The sequence below is a fragment of the Ahaetulla prasina genome, chromosome 4 (genome assembly GCF_028640845.1).
Source record: "Ahaetulla prasina isolate Xishuangbanna chromosome 4, ASM2864084v1, whole genome shotgun sequence".
NCBI lineage: Eukaryota > Metazoa > Chordata > Lepidosauria > Squamata > Colubridae > Ahaetulla > Ahaetulla prasina.
In genome coordinates, this window is record NC_080542.1 from 81,704,973 (window position 1) to 81,727,929 (window position 22,957).

General features: G+C 38.3%; 1 protein-coding gene across 11 annotated transcripts in view; it reads right to left on the reverse strand.

The window, feature by feature from the left end:
* The window catches only part of TRAK1 (trafficking kinesin protein 1), a 438,997-nt gene that overhangs the window by 114,236 nt on the left and 301,804 nt on the right, over positions 1-22,957 (reverse strand). For all 11 annotated transcript variants that reach the window (XM_058184206.1, XM_058184203.1, XM_058184202.1 and 8 more), the window contains 6 exons: positions 14,460-14,576; positions 11,639-11,739; positions 11,039-11,147; positions 9,220-9,298; positions 6,996-7,126; positions 6,771-6,845 (listed from right to left, as the gene is read on the reverse strand). In XM_058184206.1, coding sequence (XP_058040189.1) covers positions 6,771-6,845; positions 6,996-7,126; positions 9,220-9,298; positions 11,039-11,147; positions 11,639-11,739; positions 14,460-14,576 — 612 coding nt within the window. The remainder of the gene's footprint in view (positions 1-6,770; positions 6,846-6,995; positions 7,127-9,219; positions 9,299-11,038; positions 11,148-11,638; positions 11,740-14,459; positions 14,577-22,957) is intronic.

Below are 22,957 nucleotides of genomic sequence, written 5' to 3' on the forward strand. Positions count from 1 at the left end.
TGTAGCCTTTATGTAAATGAAGAAAAATACTTTTTATAAAAGGAAAACATATTCTAAACAGATGAATTATGCAAATTATTGTAGACTTATATTTTGTTTAATATATATCTGGGATGTTAGGTATTAAAACTGTTGCTGAAATGATATAATTATCTCTTCCCCTTGGATTATAGATTGGGAGAAAGAAAACCCTGTATTATTGTGCTTTGAATTACAGCATTAATATCTAACAAGCCTAATACCTTTGTGGGTTGAAAGTAATGAAAAATACTCAAAAGGAATCGCACCAGCTCCATAACTTTAGTTTAAATATGGGTATTTTATTAAATAAAACAGATACATAATATGTGAAATGAGTCGTTATTTGTTATGTTACTTCTCAACATATTCAATACACATTACTGCCCTAAAGGGAAAGCCTCTTAAACCTGTCATGAAAGAACTCCATACTTTGTTTCTTCAACCAGTCTTCAAAGTCCCTTTACTTCCTAATTTCAGTCAAATTGATGCCTACTTGTACTTATTTAATTTTGTACTTATTTAATTTTGGGGAAAGGTGGAAGTCACATGGCACCAAGTCTGCACTGTGCGTTGATTACGTAAGGTGACAGTATTAAACTTTGCAAATGCTTCTTGAATGATTCATGAGAGATGAAGCCCAATACTACCATGTTGTAGGGAAAAATGTGCTTCTAAGTTCTGCTTAATTATTATTTCAAAGTTTTGAGTGCTGCAATGTAGTACTCTGAGTTCTACAGGTTCAAAAAAATTTTTTGCATTCCAAAAAACTGTAATTAAAAGTTTTCCTGCCAAAATCTTTGTATTTATTTTTTTATTTTGTAGTGAAGCTTCCTGTATTCCATGGATTGATGCTTCATATCTGGCTTTAATAACGAGACCGTGTTTTTTTTGGCTGTTACAATGTTATGAAGAAATTTCTCACCTTCCTTCTCAAAAGCATGACACAATTGCTGACAAATTTCAATTATTGGTGTTTTTATGTTTGTGGTCAGCATGCAAAGAATTCTTCTTGCACAAACCATCTGATACTGAAGAACATCAGTAATATGATTCACATTTTCTTGTGAAATGCCAAGCTTGACAATAACTTCCTTTTAAGTGCTTTGGTGATTGTCTTTAATCAGTTCAACAAACTTCATGTGAAAGTCATTGGTTACTGTCACTGGTTGCCCACTTAATTCTTGATCAAATAAACCTCTTTTGGCTATTAATGCACATTACTTACTTAACAAGTCACCACCACAAATACTGAATTCAGTGTTGATGTAGGAGATGATTAGGCTGAGCTCCAGGGAGGGGTCAAACATGTCATAACTTTCAAGTCCTCTCATGCCCACAAGAGATCTAAGTCCAGCCCATCTTGAATATTGTTGATTCTAATCTTCCGCCAATTCACTTTGACCATTAGTAGTTCAGATTCTTGTAGAGAGCTTTAGCATATAATAAAACTATGGTATATATTCATTTGAACCGCCTGAACTCCTAATTTCCTGTGCCTGACAGTTGAATTTCAATTGGAGAGATTTCAGTCAGGCAATCACAGCATGTTGTTGAAGTGCCAAATAGGTATTCACTGCAGGCTTCCCTTTCAAACAGAATAACACCACAATCTTTCTCAAAGTTACTTCTTACCAATTGAAGAACAGATGCTAAAAAGCACATCAAAACTTTTAGAAAATCCATATTTTAATCTACCAGCATCATTATTGATGAGTATAGTAATCCCCATTCAGATTTGATATTAAAGGATTTTATAAGGTGAAATATACACACATATGCAGATACACACAAAAATACTATATATAGGATATATATGCCTTTATATTACAACATTTATTCTTATCTGTGGAGAATGGAGAGATGTAAGTTCTACACAGACAAAACATTTATCATACAGACTCTCCATTTTTTATTGCCTTCTGAATTTATAAGGCTTTTTCAATAAATATTATTTGATTCTTATATATTGCATTCAGAAATATCATAATTTATACAACACATGGTTTAGAAATCTTTAAGAAAAGCAATGTCGAAGAGTGAAGGACAAATACCTAATGTCAGGCAAAGAGCCTTCCCTATTTTAATTATAACACAATCCTAGACATGCTGACTTTTTTTTTAAATTTGAATTTATATCCCGCCCTTCTCCGAAGACTCAGGGCGGCTTACAATGTATTAATAGTCTTCATCCATTTGTGTATTTTATATATATATATATATATATATATATATAGTATATATATATATATATATATATATATATATATATATATATATATATTTTCTGAGGTTTTCATGGTGTTTGTATATAGGTCTTTGGTTGTTCGGGTTTTCTCCGTGTAAAATTGGAAGTGTCTTGGCGGCGTTTCGAAGTCTCATTTGTCATCTTCAGGCTTCAGCTTCGTGCTTCTGGGAGCAATGTGTGATCGCAGCTGTTTCTTCCTTTTAACTGCTAGTGGGGTTTGAACTGATTGGGTGGGAGCTTGGCTGTGCTCTGATTGGATGGGGGTTTTTGTGCTCTGATTGGCTGGGGTGTGTCCTGTGTTGGTGGGGGCTTGGTTGTGCTCAGTTTAGTCTGTGTTGCAGGGGGATTTGAGCTGGTGAGCTGCATAGCTGTTGTTTGGCTTTGTGGTCGTGCTACATCTTCATAGCGGGTGTCAGTCTGCTGCATGTATGGATTGGAGGGGTTTGAAATGGCTAATGTTGCAGCTGCGGTCTGGCTTCTGGTCCTTGGTCGTGCTTCATGATCAGTGTGGGTTTGGGTCTGCTTTCTGGGTGGATGTGCGGTGGTGACATCCTGTGTGGACCTCGTGAGTGTGGGTCTGGTGTCATTCCTCGTGTTAGGGACTCGTTTGTCAATAAGGGCGGGTTTCCAAATGGCTGGTAGGCGGGAAGTGTCATCTCGTTTGTTCATGCTGTGTGGGCGTTTTTCTATCTCAATGGCTTCTCTGATTATTCTGTTGTTAAAGTGTTCAGTTTTGGCGATAGTTCTGGTCTTTTTAAAGTCAATATCATGTCCTGTGACTTTAAAGTGTTGGACCAGGGAAAAAGTCCCCACCGAAGTCCCCACCGAAACCATTATATGCGGAGTTGAAACCAGCCTGACCAAAATCAACCCCGATGACGCTAACAAAATCAGACTCGAGATCTCCAACATCCTCTGCACCAGCAAGCCACCCAAAAGCAACTTACCCAAAGAGGAACAGACAGCACTACTTAACCTGAAAAAAGATACCAGCATAATAATCCTACCACGGTGGTTATGAACACATCTGACTACCAAACCAAATTAACCAACCTACTCCAAGACCCTGCATACAAGCCCCTAAACACAGACCCCACCACCTACCTAGAAAAAACCACTAGATCCAAAATAAAAGCCTCCCCCATCAGCGAAGAAATCCAACAAATAATCATTCCCAGAGAGAAATCATCCAGATGCCCTAAGCTCTATGGTCTCCCGAAGATACACAAAGAAGGAACCCCACTTAGACCCATAGTCAGCTCCATAGGCTCACCTCTACAAAACCTAGCCAAATTTCTCGCCAAACAACTACAGCCCTATGCAGAATCCATCACCTCACACATAAAAAACTCATTCCAGTTCATAGAGATCATAAAGAAACAAAACTTACAGCCCAGCGACCTACTCGTGAGCTTTGATGTCATATCCCTCTTCACCCAAGTGCCAATCAAAGAAGCCTTGACAGCTATCCAAAACAAATATAACCCCCTCAAGCACATCCTAGATCTGACCAACCACTGCCTATCCAACACATACTTCATCTATAATGGACAAAAATACAAACAAGTAGAAGGAGCACCCATGGGATCACCCCTCTCACCTGTCATTGCCAATCTCTACATGGAACACTTTGAAACCCAAGCTCTAGAAAAATCTGATCACAAACCCAAACTCTGGCTCAGATATGTAGACGACACCTTCATAATCTGGCCACACGGGAAAGAAAAACTTGACAACTTCCTCACACACCTCAATAGCCTACACCCCAAAATACAGTTCACCATGGAAACAGAAGTTAATAACCAACTTCCTTCCTGGATGTCTTAGTCTACAGAAACCCAATGGCTCCCTAGGACACACCATCTACCAGAAGAAAACACACACAAACCGCTATCTGCACGCACTCTCACACCACCACCCAGCACAGATCAACTCCGTAGCCAAGACACTCATCTCCAGAACAAAATGCTTAGCTGATGAACAACACCTAAAACCCGAACTAGACACTCTCACTAACGTACTAACATCCAATGGATTCCAAACAAATAAGATTACCAAGCTAATCCAAAAAGAACCCCCCACTAAAATCCAAGACAGAGAACAAGAAAACGGCACAGCCCTCCTCCCATATATAAAAGGCACCACAGACAGAATCAGCAAGATCCTCCACAAACACAACATCAAGACAGCATTCTGCACAAACAGAAAAATATCCACCATCCTAAGAAACCCCAAAGACAAAATTGAGTTAGAAAATCAAGGAGTATATGAAATCCCATGCACCGCCTGCCCCACCACATACATTGGACAAACCAACAGAAGAATAAGTGCACGATTGAAGAACACAAGAACTCATTCAAAAAGAGGAACTAACTTCTTCCCTGGTCCAACACTTTAAAGTCACAGGACATGATATTGACTTTAAAAGACCAGAACTATCGCCAAAACTGAACACTTTAACAACAGAATAATCAGAGAAGCCATTGAGATAGAAAACGCCCACACAGCATGAACAAACGAGATGACACCTCCGCCTACCAGCCATTTGGAAACCCGCCTTATTGACAAACGAGTCCCTAACACGAGGAATGACACCAGACCCACACTCACGAGGTCCACACAGGATGTCACCACTGCACATCCACCCAGAAAGCAGACCCAAACCCACACTGATCATGAAGCACCAAGGACCAGAAGCCAGACCGCAGCTGCAACATTAGCCATTTCAAACCCCTCCAATCCATACATGCAGCAGACTGACACCCACTATGAAGATGTAGCACCACCACAAAGCCAAACAACAGCTATGCAGCTCACCAGCTCAAATCCCCCTGCAACACAGACTAAACTGAGCACAACCAAGCCCCCACCAACACAGGACACACCCCCAGCCAATCAGAGCACAAAAAAACCCTCCATCCAATCAGAGCACAGCCAAGCTCCCACCCAATCAGTTCAAACCCCCACTAGCAGTTAAAAAGGAAGAAACAACTGCAATCACACATTGCTCCCAGAAGCACGGTTGAAGCCTGAAGATGACGAATGAGACTTCGTCAAACGCCGCCAAGACACTTCCAATTTTACACGGAGAAAACCCGAACAACCAAAGACCTATATACAAACACCCGTGAAAACCTCAGAAAACATATATATATATATATATATATATATATATATATATATATATATATATATATATATATATATATATATATATATATATATATATATATATAATATAATGTAATATAATATATATTATATTATATATTATATTATATTTTAAATATAGCTTACATTCAGTATAGCTTACATTCCTGTGTATATATAAAATTATGTTTAATAATTTGATGTTTGAATACATTCATATTAGAAACAACAGCCCTCAGTTGAACTAAAATGATTTTCAGATAATATTCACCCAGACACACATGTGAAAAATCCAATTTTTTTATCCTGATTAAATTTAATTTTTTTTCAAAAATTTCTGAAGTACTTAATGTAGCAAAATTTTGTATTTAGACTCTGAGAAGCATATTAAAAAAACCCCACAGAATAAATATTCTTCATTTTGTTTTTTTAGTAATTTCATTTGAAAATTCTTTTTTCTACATAAAGACTGGAACAGGTTTTCTGTATATTGTTACAAAAACACAATAAATGAAAGGATTCTTATTTTCTCCATCCTCTACAATATATAATTATGTTTTTCATAATTACTACTTGTTCAGAAAGCAAATTCTTAGTGCTATTGCACTACTAAGTGCAATAGCTAACAATGGGAGAAAAATAGATAAGCAGTATATACATCAAATTAATTAAATACAATAGTTGGTTTCCAAGACAATTATTTATTCCTTGAAAACTATTATTCATTTCAAAAGCATTGGCCCTTTGCATTGGCAAAATGAACACATGGCAAGAAGCTGGTGGTGTGGTCTTTTCTTCCCTTTCCTATCTACATAGAAGATATACAAAGCACAGAATGGTTATTTAGCTAGCTGGGGCAAATTGTGTATTCCTCTATACTGAGTAAGCTTTAAAACTGCATCATTATTATGATGTCCAGCTGTTATTGTTTATATTCTTGTTTCTTAAAAAAATATCAAAAGTGGCAAAAGATGTTTTGAATCTCAGAATAGCCCCAAGGTCCTGGGAGAATGTTGTGCAGATGGAGCTATAAAGAGTACCTCTTGGATTTCTAACATGCTGAAGGAATCTTGATTGCCATGTCTTTTTCTGCCAAATAAAATAATCTTTCTGCATATATCAAAAATCAGGGAGAGAACGAAAAAAATATAAAGAAAGGGATAAGGTAAAACAAGGGTAAAAAATACTATGGCATGCTCACAGTAAAGGTTTTTAACCCTATGTGGAATCAAGAAAATCTGAATGCAAAAACATATAAATATTAATTTTAATAAAAAATATTCTTCTGATATGAAAATAAAATGTAACTAGGAAAAATCCATTTCCCTGTTTTTAAATCCTGATTATTACTCACTTCGGCTGTGAGTTGCCTTTGGGCATCTTTAGCTGCTCCCAAATGTTGGACAAGTTCTTCATTTTCCACTGTACACTGAAAAAGGATCAACAGCAAAAGCATTACAACACTGCATCATTACAATCATTGCATCATTGATTTCTCTATTTCAAGTTTTAAAGGACTATCCAAAAGTAAGGGATAAAAGAGATTGCATCATATTGTGGCTAAATATCATCAACTTACAGCTTTTGCCTTTTTCTGCAAATCCACTATCTGAGAGAGAAGATGGGTGATTTCTTCCTGTTGTCGGGCAGCATCTTCAGTCTTCTTCGCTAACTCTTCTGAAATACTGGCAATCTGAAGATTTGCATCTCCTTAAAGAAATAGCAAAATCACTATTAAGTACATGGAACTGGTCATGGGTAAAAATACTGATAAAGTAAACATTATTGCACCTTAGCCAAAAACTTAGCACCTTAACATCTTAGCCAAAAACAAAATGAAAAGAAAAACCTTAGCACCTTAGCCAAAAACAAAACGAAAGACAATTACTAACCAGCCAAAGGTTGGGAAATAAGAATCAGAGTTTCAGGATGTTTTGTCCTTCCTGAAACAGTTCAATCAATTTTTGTGCTGGGAACTTTGTGTAGATTGCTTAAATTTCTCAGCCCTAGTTTCTCAGTCAGCCTCTTCATTTGCCTTCAAAAGATTGTGGGCACTCAGCTGAATACATTTTCTGAATTCCTAAAGTAATTATGTTTAAATATAAGGCTGCTACTTAATAGGATCTTTTCCTACAATAGAATAATTAAATGGGATAATATACCATCACTCTTTCATGAAGACAGTAAAATAAAAGATTGAGCAGACTTTTACTTTTTATGATATTTCAAATAAAATTCCATTGATTTAAAAAAAATTAAGTAAATAAGAATTAACTTAAAGGAATCCTAATTCCAGACTACTTCAAATATACTCAGGATACAAAAACAATACCAAAAAAGGTCAATCCTGGTTATTTATAGTCTGTTAGAAAATAAAACATAGTAATCTGGAAAATATTTTATACAGTCCCTAATTTTATACCTAAATTAAAATATGCAATTCTGGATTCAGCAGAAAATAGACACATTTTATGAACTGAACTAATGAATGAAGGAGTAACTTTCTCTGGATCCAGCCATAATTTGTTTGGCAAAACTATTCTATCAGAAGCAGATTCTGTATACTTAAACTATATTTTGAAATATTTTAATCAGAGACACTTCATTGAACCATTATTTAACAAACTAGAAGTGTCAATTCACTGGACCAAACTAGTTTTTGCCCACTATAAATTAGTCTTTGAATAACGTCAAAATATAAAAAAGATAGACTGGAGATCTTTTATAAAATAACTTTATACTGAAATTTTGATTAAATTATATTGGGAGAAAGATGGATCATTTGAACAAAGAAGAAAAAAAATATAGTACAATGTATACCAATGATTTTTCAAATCATACATAGTTCCAATCATTTTACTACAGATGTTAAAATTTAAAGCCAGCATAGTACTATGAAGATACAGTTTGATTTTAAGTACTATGAAATAGTTTTTGCTTCATTTAATAAAGTCATATTAGATTCGAATAATTTTTATATCATAATCATAACATTATTTTAATTATGTGCACTAAATTTGTACTATTGATTAAAAATACCAGCTAAAATCCACAGATGCTCTCACTTAATTATGCTATTTAAACAATTGTGAGCAAGAACTATTATAAATCAAGAATAAGGTAAATATATAAGAAAAATACATCTTCAAGTTCATACTACAAATTATATTTCATACAACATAGTCTAGGCACTGCAGAAATCTCCACCATAATTTAGCTTGCATGAGACCATTGGAGTAACTATTTTAAAATGTATTTAAATTAGTATGCACTTAAATTTTTTCTCTCCAACAAAGCTTATGGACATTAAAAGCTAAGTAAGCAAAGTATGAATCATGTTTAAAATACCAACCTGGTAATGACTGAATGAATGATCAAATTATCTATCTGTCTGTCTGTCTGTCTGTCTGTCTGTCTGTCTGTCTGTCTGTCTGTCTGTCTATCTATCTATCTATCTATCTATCTATCTATCTATCTATCTATCTATCTATCTATCTATCTATCTATCTATCTACCTACCTACCTACCTACCTACCTACCTACCTACCTACCTACCTACCTACCTACCTACCTACCTACCTATCTATCTATCTATCTATCTATCTATCTATCTATCTATCTATCTATCTATCTATCTTACTCTAGCCATCCATTTTTCTTCTCCCCTCCAGATAAACTGCAGGTGATATACACTAGGTTAATCACATCACTTTTTAAAGAAACATAACTAAATGAAACAGAATCCACCTCCTCAGGCAAAACCCCATTATCCATTCTGCCAGAAAGCAAAGAAGAAAACATACTGAGTTCCTTTACACAATCATTTACAAGTTGCTGTTCTTTCTCTTCATAAGTAATGGTTTCAGTCTTCAGCTGGCAGGCCTGTTTACAATATCAAGAAATGAAAAACTCAATTAACATCTTGCTATTATAGCACTGCTATTTGATTTTTTTAAAATAAGTTTTTCTTAACAGTACACAGTACTGAAGGACAGCCAAAACTTTCAGCTTTCCCCTTTTCCTCTGCAACTATAGTGAATTAATAACAAACTCCCACTAATGTTGAAAAGAGAAAAAGAGAGAAATATGTAAAAATAATTTCAAGACATCAGGGATAATTGAAATATAAAAATGTACAGGTAGTCCTCAACTTACAACCAGAACTGAACCCAACATTTCTGTTATAAGGTGAAACATTTGTTAAGTGAGTTTTGCCCCACTTTATAATTTCTCTTACACACTTGATAAGCAAAGTATCACAGTTGTTAAGTTAGTAACCCTGTTAAGTGAATCTAACTTCTGCTTTGACCTTGTCAGAAGGTTGCAAAAGGGGATCGCATGACCCCGGGACACTGCAACCGTCATAACTATGAATCAATTGCCAAGTGTCCAAATTTTGATCACGTGAACACAGGGCTGCTGCAACAGTTGTAACTGAACAATGGTCATAAGTCCCTTTATTCAGTGCCATTGTAACTTTGAATGGTCACTAAATTCTATAAAGTGAATTATACAATTTTACAAAGTGATCCTGACATGATCATTCATGATGACCAAACTATTTTAAAGCATACTATAGGAACAAAACATGTTCTCTACAGTATAGCAATACAATAGTAATAATTGAATGTACTAAATATCAGTCAATGTAATGATACAAGTAGACCTTGACTTATTATTATTTGTTCAGTAACCGTTTGAAATTACTAACATGCTGAATGATGTGACTTACAATTTGTGCCCAAAGTTACAGCCACTGCAGGGCCCCTGTGGTCTCATGATGAAAATTCAGATGCTTGGAAGTCTCCCTGCACTCAAGACTACAGAAGCACTTCAATGTCTCCACTCACCTCTCCCCCCCCCCACCATTTCAGCCCCCATCCAGCCCAACAGTATGCACAAAGCTGCAGGAGCCCTGGAAGTCACAGCATGTTCCCCATCTCACCATGCCCAAGAGGCCCAAATCTGCTCACAGCAGGTATGACAAATTTGTGGGCTATAGGATGCATGTGACTTTAGGCAGCTAATAATGCAGCCCCACAAGATCAATTAAAATATTTTAATATTATTATGTATTTTATATGTAGATCAAGACAATTCCTTTTCACTCAGTGCAGCCCAGGCAAGTCACGGCTATTCTCCTAGCTCTTACAACAAAAAGATTCTTGGAATGTATATTCTTTGTCTTCCCTACCAATAAATATCTATTCTTAATATCTAAACAGCTAGGAGACAGATTTTTTTCCAGATTTATCCTTCTACTCATACTTTCCAAATCTCTTTCTCTGCATTATTTTTTCTTCCAGAATTTCAGGTGTACTCTGTTATGCAGCACATATTTGGACCATTCTAAACCTGGAAAAAATCTCATCATTTTATTATAAATAATACAATATCACTCTGTAGTCTGTTATTCAATAACACTTTGATTGTCCTAACTAAAACTGTTGCATCTGGAAATAAAAATAGAAAATAATGGGTACATAAGGGTGTTGACATGTATTATCAAAGAATCAATTATGGGCTACAAGAATTATGATTTATGTCTTTTTGTCAAGCTGCTAATTTATAAAGAGAAAATGGAAGACAAATTTATGATTGCTAAAAAGCAATGAAGCTTACCTCTGATCTAAGGACAACATTCTCCTCTTCGAGATCCTTCAGCTTCTTTTGAAGAGAATCAAAATGAAAATAATTCTGGACAGATGAAGATGATTCATTCCTCTTCAATCTAGTAAAATATATATTTTAAAGCATTTATAGATAGTCCCTTTTATTTATAATCCCTGTAGAGAGTTGCAAAATAACACTTCAACAATAATACTGCTTAAAATACAAGAGTTTCATAGCATTTTGGTCAATTAATTTAGGGTCATTTCCTTTTTTTCTACACACTTTTAATGTGGAAATTTAAGTTATAAAATAGCAAAAAAAATCAATTTCTGCTCACTACATGAAATTATAAAAAAGAACTGTCATAAAATCTTTAAAAATAATCTTCATATTGTAAGGCATATATAAAGTAATTAAGAAGACAGTACAAATATATATAAGAACAAATATTTCAAACTGTTTTGGGCAAAGAATCTTCTGAAGCATCCCATACTAAATATAAAGTTGTTTCAAACATTTTAAAAATATTTTGAGCTTTCTATGAAATTTCACACTTGAAACAATTATATATAGCCTAAGTAACATTTCTGATTTTCATCCTATACTTACGGAGTTGAACAGATGGAATCTGGCTCGCTCTCTTCAGCAGCGCTGGTATAAAACTGCAGAAGCTCATCTTTCATGGACAGCTCATGACGCAGTTGAGAAACCTGAACAAATTAAAGGGGAAAATACCTGTCATATAAGTGATAACATTTTAAATAGAAACAGAAAATTGTTCCACACCAGGAAAAAAGTTTAGATCTTAAATTCCAAGACCATATTTAGAGTGCTGCCACAACTTTTCATTCGAAGCAGTCAATTCATCACTGTGTTTTATCTATGGGCAATCCCTGAGTTACGATTGTAATGGAGCCTTCCCCTCATTAGCCCAATTTTACAAGTTTTGATAGTTGTCATTCAGTGAATGTAGCAGTAATAAATGCAAACCTATCATTTGCTATATGTGCAATTTTGCTGAGTTGTAAAGTTCCAGTTTTCAACCATTGTAAAATGTGTGACACTCAAATGGTCATAAATGCAGCTATGTTGCCAAGCACCTGAATGCTGTCATGGGAATGTGGGGGGCAACTTTGGATTCAGGCCATAAGTCCCCTTTCTCAAGTAAATCATAACTTCAAATAGTTGCTCAGTGACTGGTTATAAATCAAGGACTACCTGTATAGCTGTAGCTATTTAGATTATATATACCAATGGAAACTTTCCATAATTTGGTGACAAATCACAATATAAGACTTCATACTGCTACAGTGCAATGTTGGAACCAATATCTATGTACAAAGAACCAGCAGTTTTATTTTAATTATTTATTGATAAAATTTTATTGGCTGCCCATCTTACCTCAAAATAACTCTAATTATCAAATCTATTCCTCTCTTCATACTAGATTAGGTAAACGAAGTATGATACTTGCTCAGTAACATTAATAGAAAGGGCTTCAAAAATTTCTGTAAATGCCAAATCACCTCAAATCTTTAAAAATATTTTTTTAACATTTGCTTTACCACAGAAACAGAAAACCTGTAACTCTACTGTTACCCTGCCTCAAATCATAGCATCTCTCACTGCAGACCATTTTACTATTAATAGTAACATCTGGAGGGCCACTTATCCACCATCTTGGCTTTTGCAAAGGACAGGCAAGATATCACCATAATGGAGTCCATCCATTATGGTTGTATGTTGCAACAGCTACTAAATGAAATGGACTCACTTAGCCACCCCATCCACTGCTCTCCCTGATGCAGCCATTAATGAACACACACATCATTAAGCAAAGCACAGGATGCTTCAGAAGTGGAGGAGGCCCAGTGCTGGCCATACCCATCTGACATGGGCCTCCCCTCCCCTATTTTCCATGACTTGGGTCCCCAGAGGCCTTTTCCCTCCCCCAGCTGCTCCCCGCTGGACTTATGCCTGAGTCCCACCCCCTCTGGTACTACAAACTCCTCCTCACTTACCTTTGAAGAGCTCCTTCCATATCATGGGAATGTGTTGCTTTGTCACAGGGGTGAACCAGTAGTGGTGGCTGCTGGAGGCCCACTCATGTGGACATCATGATATCACTTTTCTGCAACAATTTTAAGTTTCTGCACATGCACAGACGGCGGCATGCACACATTTGCAAACTGGTAGGGAAGGTAAGTGAATTTCACCCCAGCTTTGTCATTTCGCAGCATGGTACGATTCTGGAATCGGCCATGCAGCTGTAGGAATAACCACTTGATTAACAGCCTTAATGCAATCCACTTGTGGGTGGTCCAAAATGCCAGCCACTTCCACATGCTGCCACACAAATAAGGGACAAAGTTCTCTATTTTGCTTCCCTAATGTGGTCTCTAAGCTTTCTGAAGACCTAAAGCTATTGGCAGCACTGTAGAGACTGTGTTATGCTCTACTTTTAAAAATAATTTTTCATTGTAATCATGAATTTCATAAAGCCCTAGTACTTGAACTGACATTATGAAATATTAACAGAATATCTGTTAATGTTATAGCATTAACATATAGAATGTTATAGCATTAAGTGTGCACAAGGAGTTGCTAGAGAAATTTATTTATTTATTAAATTTATATGCCGCCCATCTCATCATTGGAACAGCTTTGGGCAGCTTACAAGATGATGAAAGTTAAAGTATTTGTGTACAGATAGTCCTCAACTTATGACTTAATGACCGATCAAAGTATGACAGATATCTCCAAAACTACTTAAAATGCTTTATCGATGTTAAGTGGCCACACAATCACATTTTGGGTACTTGGCTTCTGGCTCATCTATGTGGCCATTGCAGTACTCCACACTGACATGATTGTAATATGCAATGCTTTTTGCCAATTTCTAGTATTTACTTCCAGTTTCTGGCAAAAAAACACCCATTGGGGAAAATGGATTTGGTTAATTTGCAGTCTAAATATATTATATCTGAAGTATATGGTAGTAAAATATAGTCTGGTAAATACATTCTTTTTTTTTACCCTTAGAATATATAAGTTTCAATTTACGTCCCTCCTTAAACATGATAGCCATTTGGGTAACTTTGGGCGAGCCACTGTCTCTCAGCCCAATTCACCTCACAGGTTTGTTGTTGTGGATAAAATAAGAAGAGGAAGGAGTATTAGGTAAGTTAGTTGTCTTGAAGTATTTATAAAAACAATAAAGTGGGAAATAAGTAAGTAAGTAAATAAAAAAATAAAGTTGGAAAGTCAAACAGCTCATGGATCCATTGTTACTATCTGCTCAAATCTGAATCCTTTAAATCTGTTATGAAACAGACAAGGAAAAAATGTATCAGCAAATAAAGAAAGCAGATTTCATTTGAAGCAGGAACAAGCAAATATTCTGTGTATAGGCATCCATGACTATTCTTACCTCTTCCCTGATATGCTCTACTTGTTCCTCAAGAAGTTCATTTCTCTCAGTAAGAGTTTTATTCTTCTTTAGCAATGACTGGCCAATTCGAGCAGCTAATTCTAAATCCCGTTCTTTCTGTGGGAGGGAAGGAGGGAATAAGTCTGAATTAAGGCTCACATACGAAATAACCATCATTGGAAAGTACAAAAGGGTTGAATCTTTGTTCTAGAGAAAAACTAGAAAATCAGTTTTGCTTTGTCTGTTTTTGAAATAAGCCTGTAATTTCTCTTTCTTTAATTTTGTGTTCTGCTGGAGACTCCCACTTAATTTGAGGAGTATAGTTTATACAATAAACATAACTGAATGCTCTTAGCTCATGCATGGCCAGGAATAAAAACCCTTTCAATAGATTTTATTTCTAAAGCCAGGAGTTGTAAAATTATATTTGGTATATAATTTATAAAGTGTAACAATGCTTAAATTTGCGAATCCTTTTGAATGTTCCGTATTTCTGAACAAATATGCTCCAAACCATGATCTGTTTTATATACACTTCCAAAATTACATAAAGAGAACCCAATTACACAAATGACTCAAAAATATTATATTTGTTCATTTATTTATTGAGAAAAATGATCTAAACTAGAGATTTCTGTATGGCAAATAGATGTAGAATATAAACAGGTTCACAAATTCTTAAATACCACTATATTTATAGAGGATTTAATAAAATTGATAATTTTATGGCCTCTTACCAAAAAATAAAACTTAACTTTTAGATATTTTTAGTTACTGTTCAAAGTGTAAAACATACACTTTATATTCAATACCTTTCTATAACAACAGGCAAAGTAATATCTCAACACTGAAAATGAAGGATAAACACAGAAATTAAGTTCTTACAATTCTGTAAGACTTTTTGTCTTACCCCAAAAAGAAAACCTCTGACTCCACTAAAGTAGAGAAGAGGTACTATTACTAAGTTTGAAAGGATAGCAAATGAGAGCCGGGTATCAAACTCACATCATCACGGTGGCGTCACGTGATGTATTGGGACTTTTCCCGTCTTCACTAAACCAGGTGTGGGCGTGCCAGCACATGATTCATCCAGCCTGTGGGCCAGGAATTTGACAGCCCTGCTCTAGAGATAAAAAGCTTTATCCCAAGATGCTATCTTCCTATTTGACCACTTGAGATAGGAATACTAAGCCAACGTTCTTTCCCAGCATAGACACATTTATGTGTAAAGAACATCAGTGTCACAGGCTATTTGGCAGAGGTTAATGACTGTTGAAATCCAGCATATTTGGTGAGCATCAGAGTAGAAAGCTGCTTAGGGATCTGCACTGATATAATACATGGATGCATCAACAAGCAAAGCGTATGGATGAGGTACCTTTAACAGCAATTTCTTATAAGTTTCAGAAAACATTCTATTTAAAAGCAATTCTATTTGGGGATAAAATATGACTTCAGAAACAGAGTTGTTAATGCCTGGAATGCACTACCAGACTCTGTGGTCTCTTCCCAAAATCCCCAAAGCTTTAACCAAAAACTATCTACTATTGACCTCACCCCATTCCTAAGAGGTCTGTAAGGGGCGTGCATAAGATTACCAACGTGCCTACCATTCCTGTCCATATGTTCCCTTTGATTGTATCCAATTTAATATAGTTATTACATACTTATGCTTATATATATGCTTATATATCATATAGTTATTTCATGCTTATGCTTATATATAATGATGTGACAAATAAAATTAAAAAAAATAGCAGTGAAAGGAAAGCAAGATCTGAACAAAAAGGGGTGAAAGTTACATACTGAAAGTTTCCCCAAATTCATCCCCCCAGGGACCCAGGCTGAATGCTAATCCATGTCCCGTGTCATGTGGAGCACATCTTCAGGTGCTTTTGTCCATTTGGAGTTCTATGATGGTTGGCCTTGACCATTGGGTGTAAACAACTGCATTCAGCAGTGCAGTAATTCTTGAGAGCAAACCTCCCTTTTAGTTCACATAGGCCTTCATCACACCAGCTTACTTCCCAAACCCCAATGCCATGCTCCCCCCCCCCCAGTTACTATGGCAGCTGATAGCAAGCATGCATCAAAGGGAAAACCCATGCTGGAGATCATTCGGCCCTCCTGCAGTAGAAGTGTTAGCCCTAAGGAAAAAACATAAAACAAAATAGACAGGATAGACAGTCGATCATATCCTCCAATCACCATCCCATCTCGAGACAGCATTCCGACTACTCCTTCTCCAGATGCAGGATTGGCTTGACCTTGACTGACAGGAAGAATGCTATTATGTCTAAAGACAATTCCTCTACTAAATCCCCCCTTCTACTTTCCCACACATGAGAAAGTGGCAGCATGGAAGCTTCCAGCCTAATATGGCTTCCAAAGCTGACAGGCGTCCCCCCCTGCAAAAAAAAACACTCTGAAAAATAAAACAGACAAAAGACAAAAGAAGGGGTTAACGCCTTGTACATAAAACCTCTTAACCCCCTCTCCCCCTCCAAGACCCCCCTTTGGTTTCTCAGGGAATTTATCATGAAATTGCTTTACTAGAATATCAGGATTCACATCCGAACTTTTCACCCAAGCAGCTTCAGACAACAGGTACCCTTTCCAGTGGACCAAATATGTAACGACTCCTGCATAGTCTAGAGCCAAGGATCTTCTTAACTTCATAATGAGTCTCACCTTGTACTAACAAAGGAGAGCTATGGGAGCAACTGGTAAGGGCCTTAAGTTAGATCCTCTTGCTGGTTTCAATAAGCTACTGTGAAAAACTGGGTGCACTTTCCCTAATATGTGAGGGAGGCTAAGTTGGACAGTCACTTGGTTAATCACTTTCACTATAGGGACAGGACCTATGAATTTGGGTCCAAACTTCTTACTAGGTAACCTCAATCTTAGGTATTTGGTTGACAAATACACCTTATCTTCTATTTGGAAAGGTGGTTGGAGAGACTGGTGCTTGTCAGCCTGGGCCTTATATTTTTCCGCTGATTCCGTTAAAGCTTTCTTAGTATTCTCTCAACCCTTTTTTAATGAGGTCCACAATTCTGTTAGGGATATGGAAGTGGGTGGCTCTCTAGACAACTCAGGCATTGGCACAAAATCCATGCCCGTAGTTATCTGAAAAGGAGTCAAACCTGTACTACTGTGTACTGCATTATAAGTAAGTTATACCATTCACTTCTGCAAATGGTAATAACTCTATCCAGTTTTCTTGTTGATAATTTACATAACATCTGATGTATTGTTCCACAATTATGTTCAATTTTTCAGTGGCTCCATTAGTCAATGGATGGAAAGCTGACCTAAGCCCCTGGGACAGCCCAATGTCATTTGCACCTCTATAACTGTCTGGTTCGGTTCTGCAACCCAATAAGAAAGACACAGACTTCAGAGGATAATTAGAACTGCAGAATAAATAATTGCCACCAACCTGCCTTCCATTGAGGACCTGTATACTGCACGAATCAAGAAGAGGGCCGTGAAAATATTTACAGACCCCTCGCAACCTGGATATAAACTGTTTCAACTCCTACCCTCAAAACGACGCTATAGAGCACTGCACACCAGAACAACTAGACACAAGAACAGTTTTTCCCGAAGGCCATCACTCTGCTGAACAAATAATTCCATCAACACTGTCAAACTATTTACTGAATTTGCATCACTATTAATCTTCTCATAGTTCCCATAACCAATCTCTTTCCACTTATGACTGTATGACTGTAACTTTGTTGCTGGCAATCCTTATGATTTATATTGATATACTGACCATCAATTGTGTTGTAAATGTTGTACCTTGATGAACGTGGGCTTTTCTTTTATGTACACTGAGAGCATATGCACCAAGACATTGTGTGTCCAATCACACTTGGCCAATAAAATTGAATTCAATTCAATTCTATTCTATTCTAAATAACAGAATTAGTAGAAACTTGTTTATTGCTTCTTGCATATATATATATATATATATATATATATATATATATATATATATATATATATATATATATATATATATATATATATATATATTTTCTAAGGTTTTCGCCCCCAGCCAATCAGAGAACAGCCAACCCCACCATCCAATTAGAGCACAGCCAAACTCCCAACCAATCAGTTCAAACCCCCACTAGCAGTTAAAAGGAAGAAACAGTTGCGATCATACATTTCTCCTAGAAATACGAAGCTGTAAGCACCTAACCTGATGATGACGAGTGGGATTTCGTTGAAACTTCGCCAAGATACTTCCAATTTTACGCGGGAGAAAACCCGAATAACCAAAGACATATATATACATACATACATACATACATACATACATACATACATACATACATATACATATACATTATGCCTTTTGTAACTGCATACTGAAAATATCTGCTTCATGTAACATTGACATATATATTATGCCTTTTGTAACACAAATATGCCAAATGGACTAACATCCTGGATTGTTGTTATTGAGATCTCTTCTGAAAATATCTGGCATCTCTCAAAATGTGTGATCAGAGCCTGGTCTCCCCACACCCTTTCTCTGGGAACGTATTTGTGTGATCAGAGTCTCTGAGTAGTATCTCACCCTTTGAACCTTTGATCCTTCAGGGGACCAAGTGGTCAATTAAAAAGACAAAGAATGAAAGAGATACTGAAAGATAAACAATGATTGAGGTGTAAATTTGAAGTTAGATTATATGGCTGACTTTTACAATTGGTTAGAGTTTATGAAATAGGTTGCATGGCTTATTTTTACAATTAGATTAATTAGAATACTCAATGACCTTTTTGGCATAAAAAGACATCGCTTTGTCTCATGCTTTGTAGAATCTTCCGGCCGTGTCCCTTGTACATGTGTTTGGAACTTATTACCCAGAACTTTAACTTTGATCAAAGAATAAAGTCTGCAACATGAATATGGTGAATACCCAATAGAAAAATAAATAAATGCAAACCATAAAGATAAAATTTCATTTATTTGTAATTTAATTATAAGCAGAAATATATTTTGCACAAAATATAATTACATATTGATTAAATATAAAGCTTTGGCTATGTTCAGTTTCTAACAATGAAAATACATCCTGTATATCAGATATTTACATTATGATTACAATTTATAACATTAGCAAAAGTACAGTTACTTAAGCCTATGAACGAAAATAATTTTATGTTTGGGGTCGCCACATCGTGGGGAATTGTATTAAAAGGGTCGCAGCACTATAAAGGTTGAGAACCCTTGATATAGATGTTGAACAGAAGGGGCGAGAGAACCAACCCTTGTGGTACCCCACATAGGAGGTGCCTCGGGCCGATCTCTGCCCTCCTGCCAACACCATCTGTGACCGGTCAGAGAGGTAGGAGGAAAACCACCGGTAAACGGTGCCCCCCACTCCAAGCCTCTCGAGCCGCCTCAGCAGGATACCATGGTTGATGTCGGGAGCGAGTCATTGGCCCCGATGGAGAGGGTGCGCAATCTGGGCGTTCTCCTGGATGCACGGCTGTCTTTTGAAGATCATTTGACGGCCGTCTCCAGGAGAGCTTTCCACCAGGTTCGCCTGGTGCGCCAGTTGCGCCCCTTTCTAGACCGGGATGCCTTGTGCACAGTCACTCACGCCCTTGTGACGCCTCGCCTGACTACTGCAATGCTCTCTACATGGGGCTCCCCTTGCAGGGCATCCGGAGGCTGCAATTGGTCCAGGATGCAGCGGCGCGGGTGATAGGGGGAGCCCCTCGTGGGTCCCGAGTGAGACCTACCCTGGGCAGGCTGCTCTGGCTACCTGCGGCCTTCCGGTGCGCTTCAAGGTGTTGGTGAACGTCTTTAAAGCGCTCCATGGCATAGGGCCGGGTTACTTACGGGACCGCCTGCTGCTACCGAATACCTCTCACCGACCCGTGCGCTCTCACAGAGAGGGACTCCTTGGGGTGCCGTCGGCGCGACAGTGTCGTCTGGCGACACCCAGGGGAAGGGCCTTCTCTGTGGGGGCTCCCGCCCTCTGGAACGAACTCCCCCCAGGACTTCGTCAACTTCCGGACCTCCGAACCTTTCGCCGCGAGCTCAAAACTCACTTATTTATTTGCGCTGGACTGGGTTAGTTTTTTATGGGTTTTTTAATGGGTTTTATTGATGGGTTTTTAATGGGTTTTTTAATGGGTTTTATTATTTGCTAAATTTTAATTATGCCAAATTGAATAAGTTTTTTAGTGGTATTTTAATAGTATTTATTTTGTAATAGGACTGTTTATTTTATCTGGCTGTAAACCGCCCTGAGTCCTTCGGGAGAAGGGCGGTATAAAAATTTAAATAATAAATAAATAATAAATAAATGGTATCAAAAGCTGCTGAGAGATCTAATAGGACTAGGACAGAGGAGCAACCTCTGTCCCGGGCCCTCCAGAGATCATCCACCAACGCGACCAAGGCTGTTTCCGTGCTGTAACCAGGCCGAAAGCCGGACTGGAACGGGTCCAGATAGACAGTTTCATCCAGGTACTGGGGGAACTGTCTTGCCACCACACTCTCAACAACCTTTGCCACAAAACAAAGGTTGGAGACAGGATGATAATTTGCCAAAACAGTTGGATCCAGGGAAGGCTTCTTGAGGAGGGGCCTCACCACCGCCTCTTTCAAGGCGGTAAGGAAGACACCCTCCACCAAAGAAGCGTTGACAATTCCCTGGAACCAGCCTCGTGTAACCTTCCGGGTGGCCAGTACCAGCCAGGAGGGACACAGGTCCAATAAACATATGGCCGCATTCAGCCTCCCCAGTATCCTGTCCATGTCCTCAGGAGCCAGTATCGAACTCCTCCCAGGTGGAAACCCCAAGACCAGTCTCCTCCACTCCGCCCGACCCTACCCAATCTGAGTCCAGACTTTCCCGAATCTGAGCGATTTTATTGTGCAGATATTGCCCAAACTACTCAGCACATCCATGCAAGGGATCCTCCGCTGCTCTCTGATAAAGGAGAGAGCGAGTCACCCCAAACAGGGCGGCTGGGCGGTTATCTGCCGATACAATGAGAGCGGAAAAATACTCCCGTTTTGCCACTCTCGTCACCACTAGATAGGTCTGAATATGAGACCTTACTAGTGTCCGGTCAGATTCGGAACGGCTGGACCTCCAATTACTCTCTAGGCATCTTTTCCGGCGCTTCATCTCTTTCAGCTCCTCAGAGTACCAAGGAGCTAGTTGAGATCGGCACCGGGTCAGAGGCCGCAAAGGCAGGACACGATCTAGAGCCCCAGCAGCCGCCCTATCACAGGCGGCGACTAGCTCTCCAGCCGAGCCGTGGGCTGAATCCTCAGGTAATGGCCCAAGCTCCATTTGGAACCTCTCTGGGTCCATCAGGCACCTGGGACAGAACCAGCAAACCGGTTCCGGCTCCCTACGGTGGGGGTTGGCGGTTCAAAAGTCGAGTTGAAGGAGTGAATGGTCTGACCGTGACAGGTGTTTAATAACTAAGTCCCCTAAATCCAGATCATTCAACCACTGTCCAGAGACAAAAATCAAGTCCAGAGTATTTCCCTTGATGTGGGTGGGACCATTTACTAACTGGGTCAGGTCCAAGGCCGTCATGGAAGCCATGAACTCCCAAGCTGATGTGGATGCTCCACCAACTGATGGCAGGTTGAAGTCCCCCATAACCATAAGTCTGGGGGTTTCAACCGCCATCCCGGCGATCACATCCAGCAGCTCGGGCAGGGTTTCTGTCACACAGCAAGGAGCCAAGTACATGATTAGTTGTAGTGTGTTGTGTTGTGTCTGTGTAAAGTGTGAACGTTGGGTTTTGGTGCCTCTTGTTTTGTGTACTTTGTTTATTATTTTTATTATTTATTGTTATTGGCCACACCTACCCAGTCACCCAGTCACGCCCACAGAACCGGTAGGGAAAAATTTTAGATTTCACTCCTGCTCTACATCAGCTTTCATTCTTGGCCACAGAATTGTCTAGTCAAATGAAGAGTTTTTAAAAATCCAAAGTGGCCTCTTAGTCGAGAATCATGACTCCGCTTTAGCCCAGGAGCCGCATGTTGCTGGGCACATAAATCTTACTCCCCTTCCAAGCCAATCCCTCCCTTAGGGTTAGGTCCGTCTGGTTTTCCTAGAACCAGGCATTGGTTGAGAGCACCGCTTTTAGCTCTGTCATCTTGTCTTCAGGGAGGTCGGAACCATGGCACGTTTGCGCTCCTAATGCATGCTTGGGCTGCTGGTTGGGTTTCAGAGTTCATGGCATGAACTACCTCTTCCCATTGGCTGTCAAACTGGGGCTTCCCAGATAGAGCATGAGCTAATAGGGATTTCCCCCCCGGAATGTATTTCAGGTTGAAGTTAAAGTGTTTGAAATACTGAGCCCAGTGAACCTGCTTGGGGGAAAGTTTCTGAGGGGTCTTCAGCGCCTCAAGATTTTTGTGGTCAGTACACACTTTGAAAGGCTCCTTAACCCCCTCTAGGAAGTGTCTCCAGGATGGGAGAGCCCATTGCATTGCA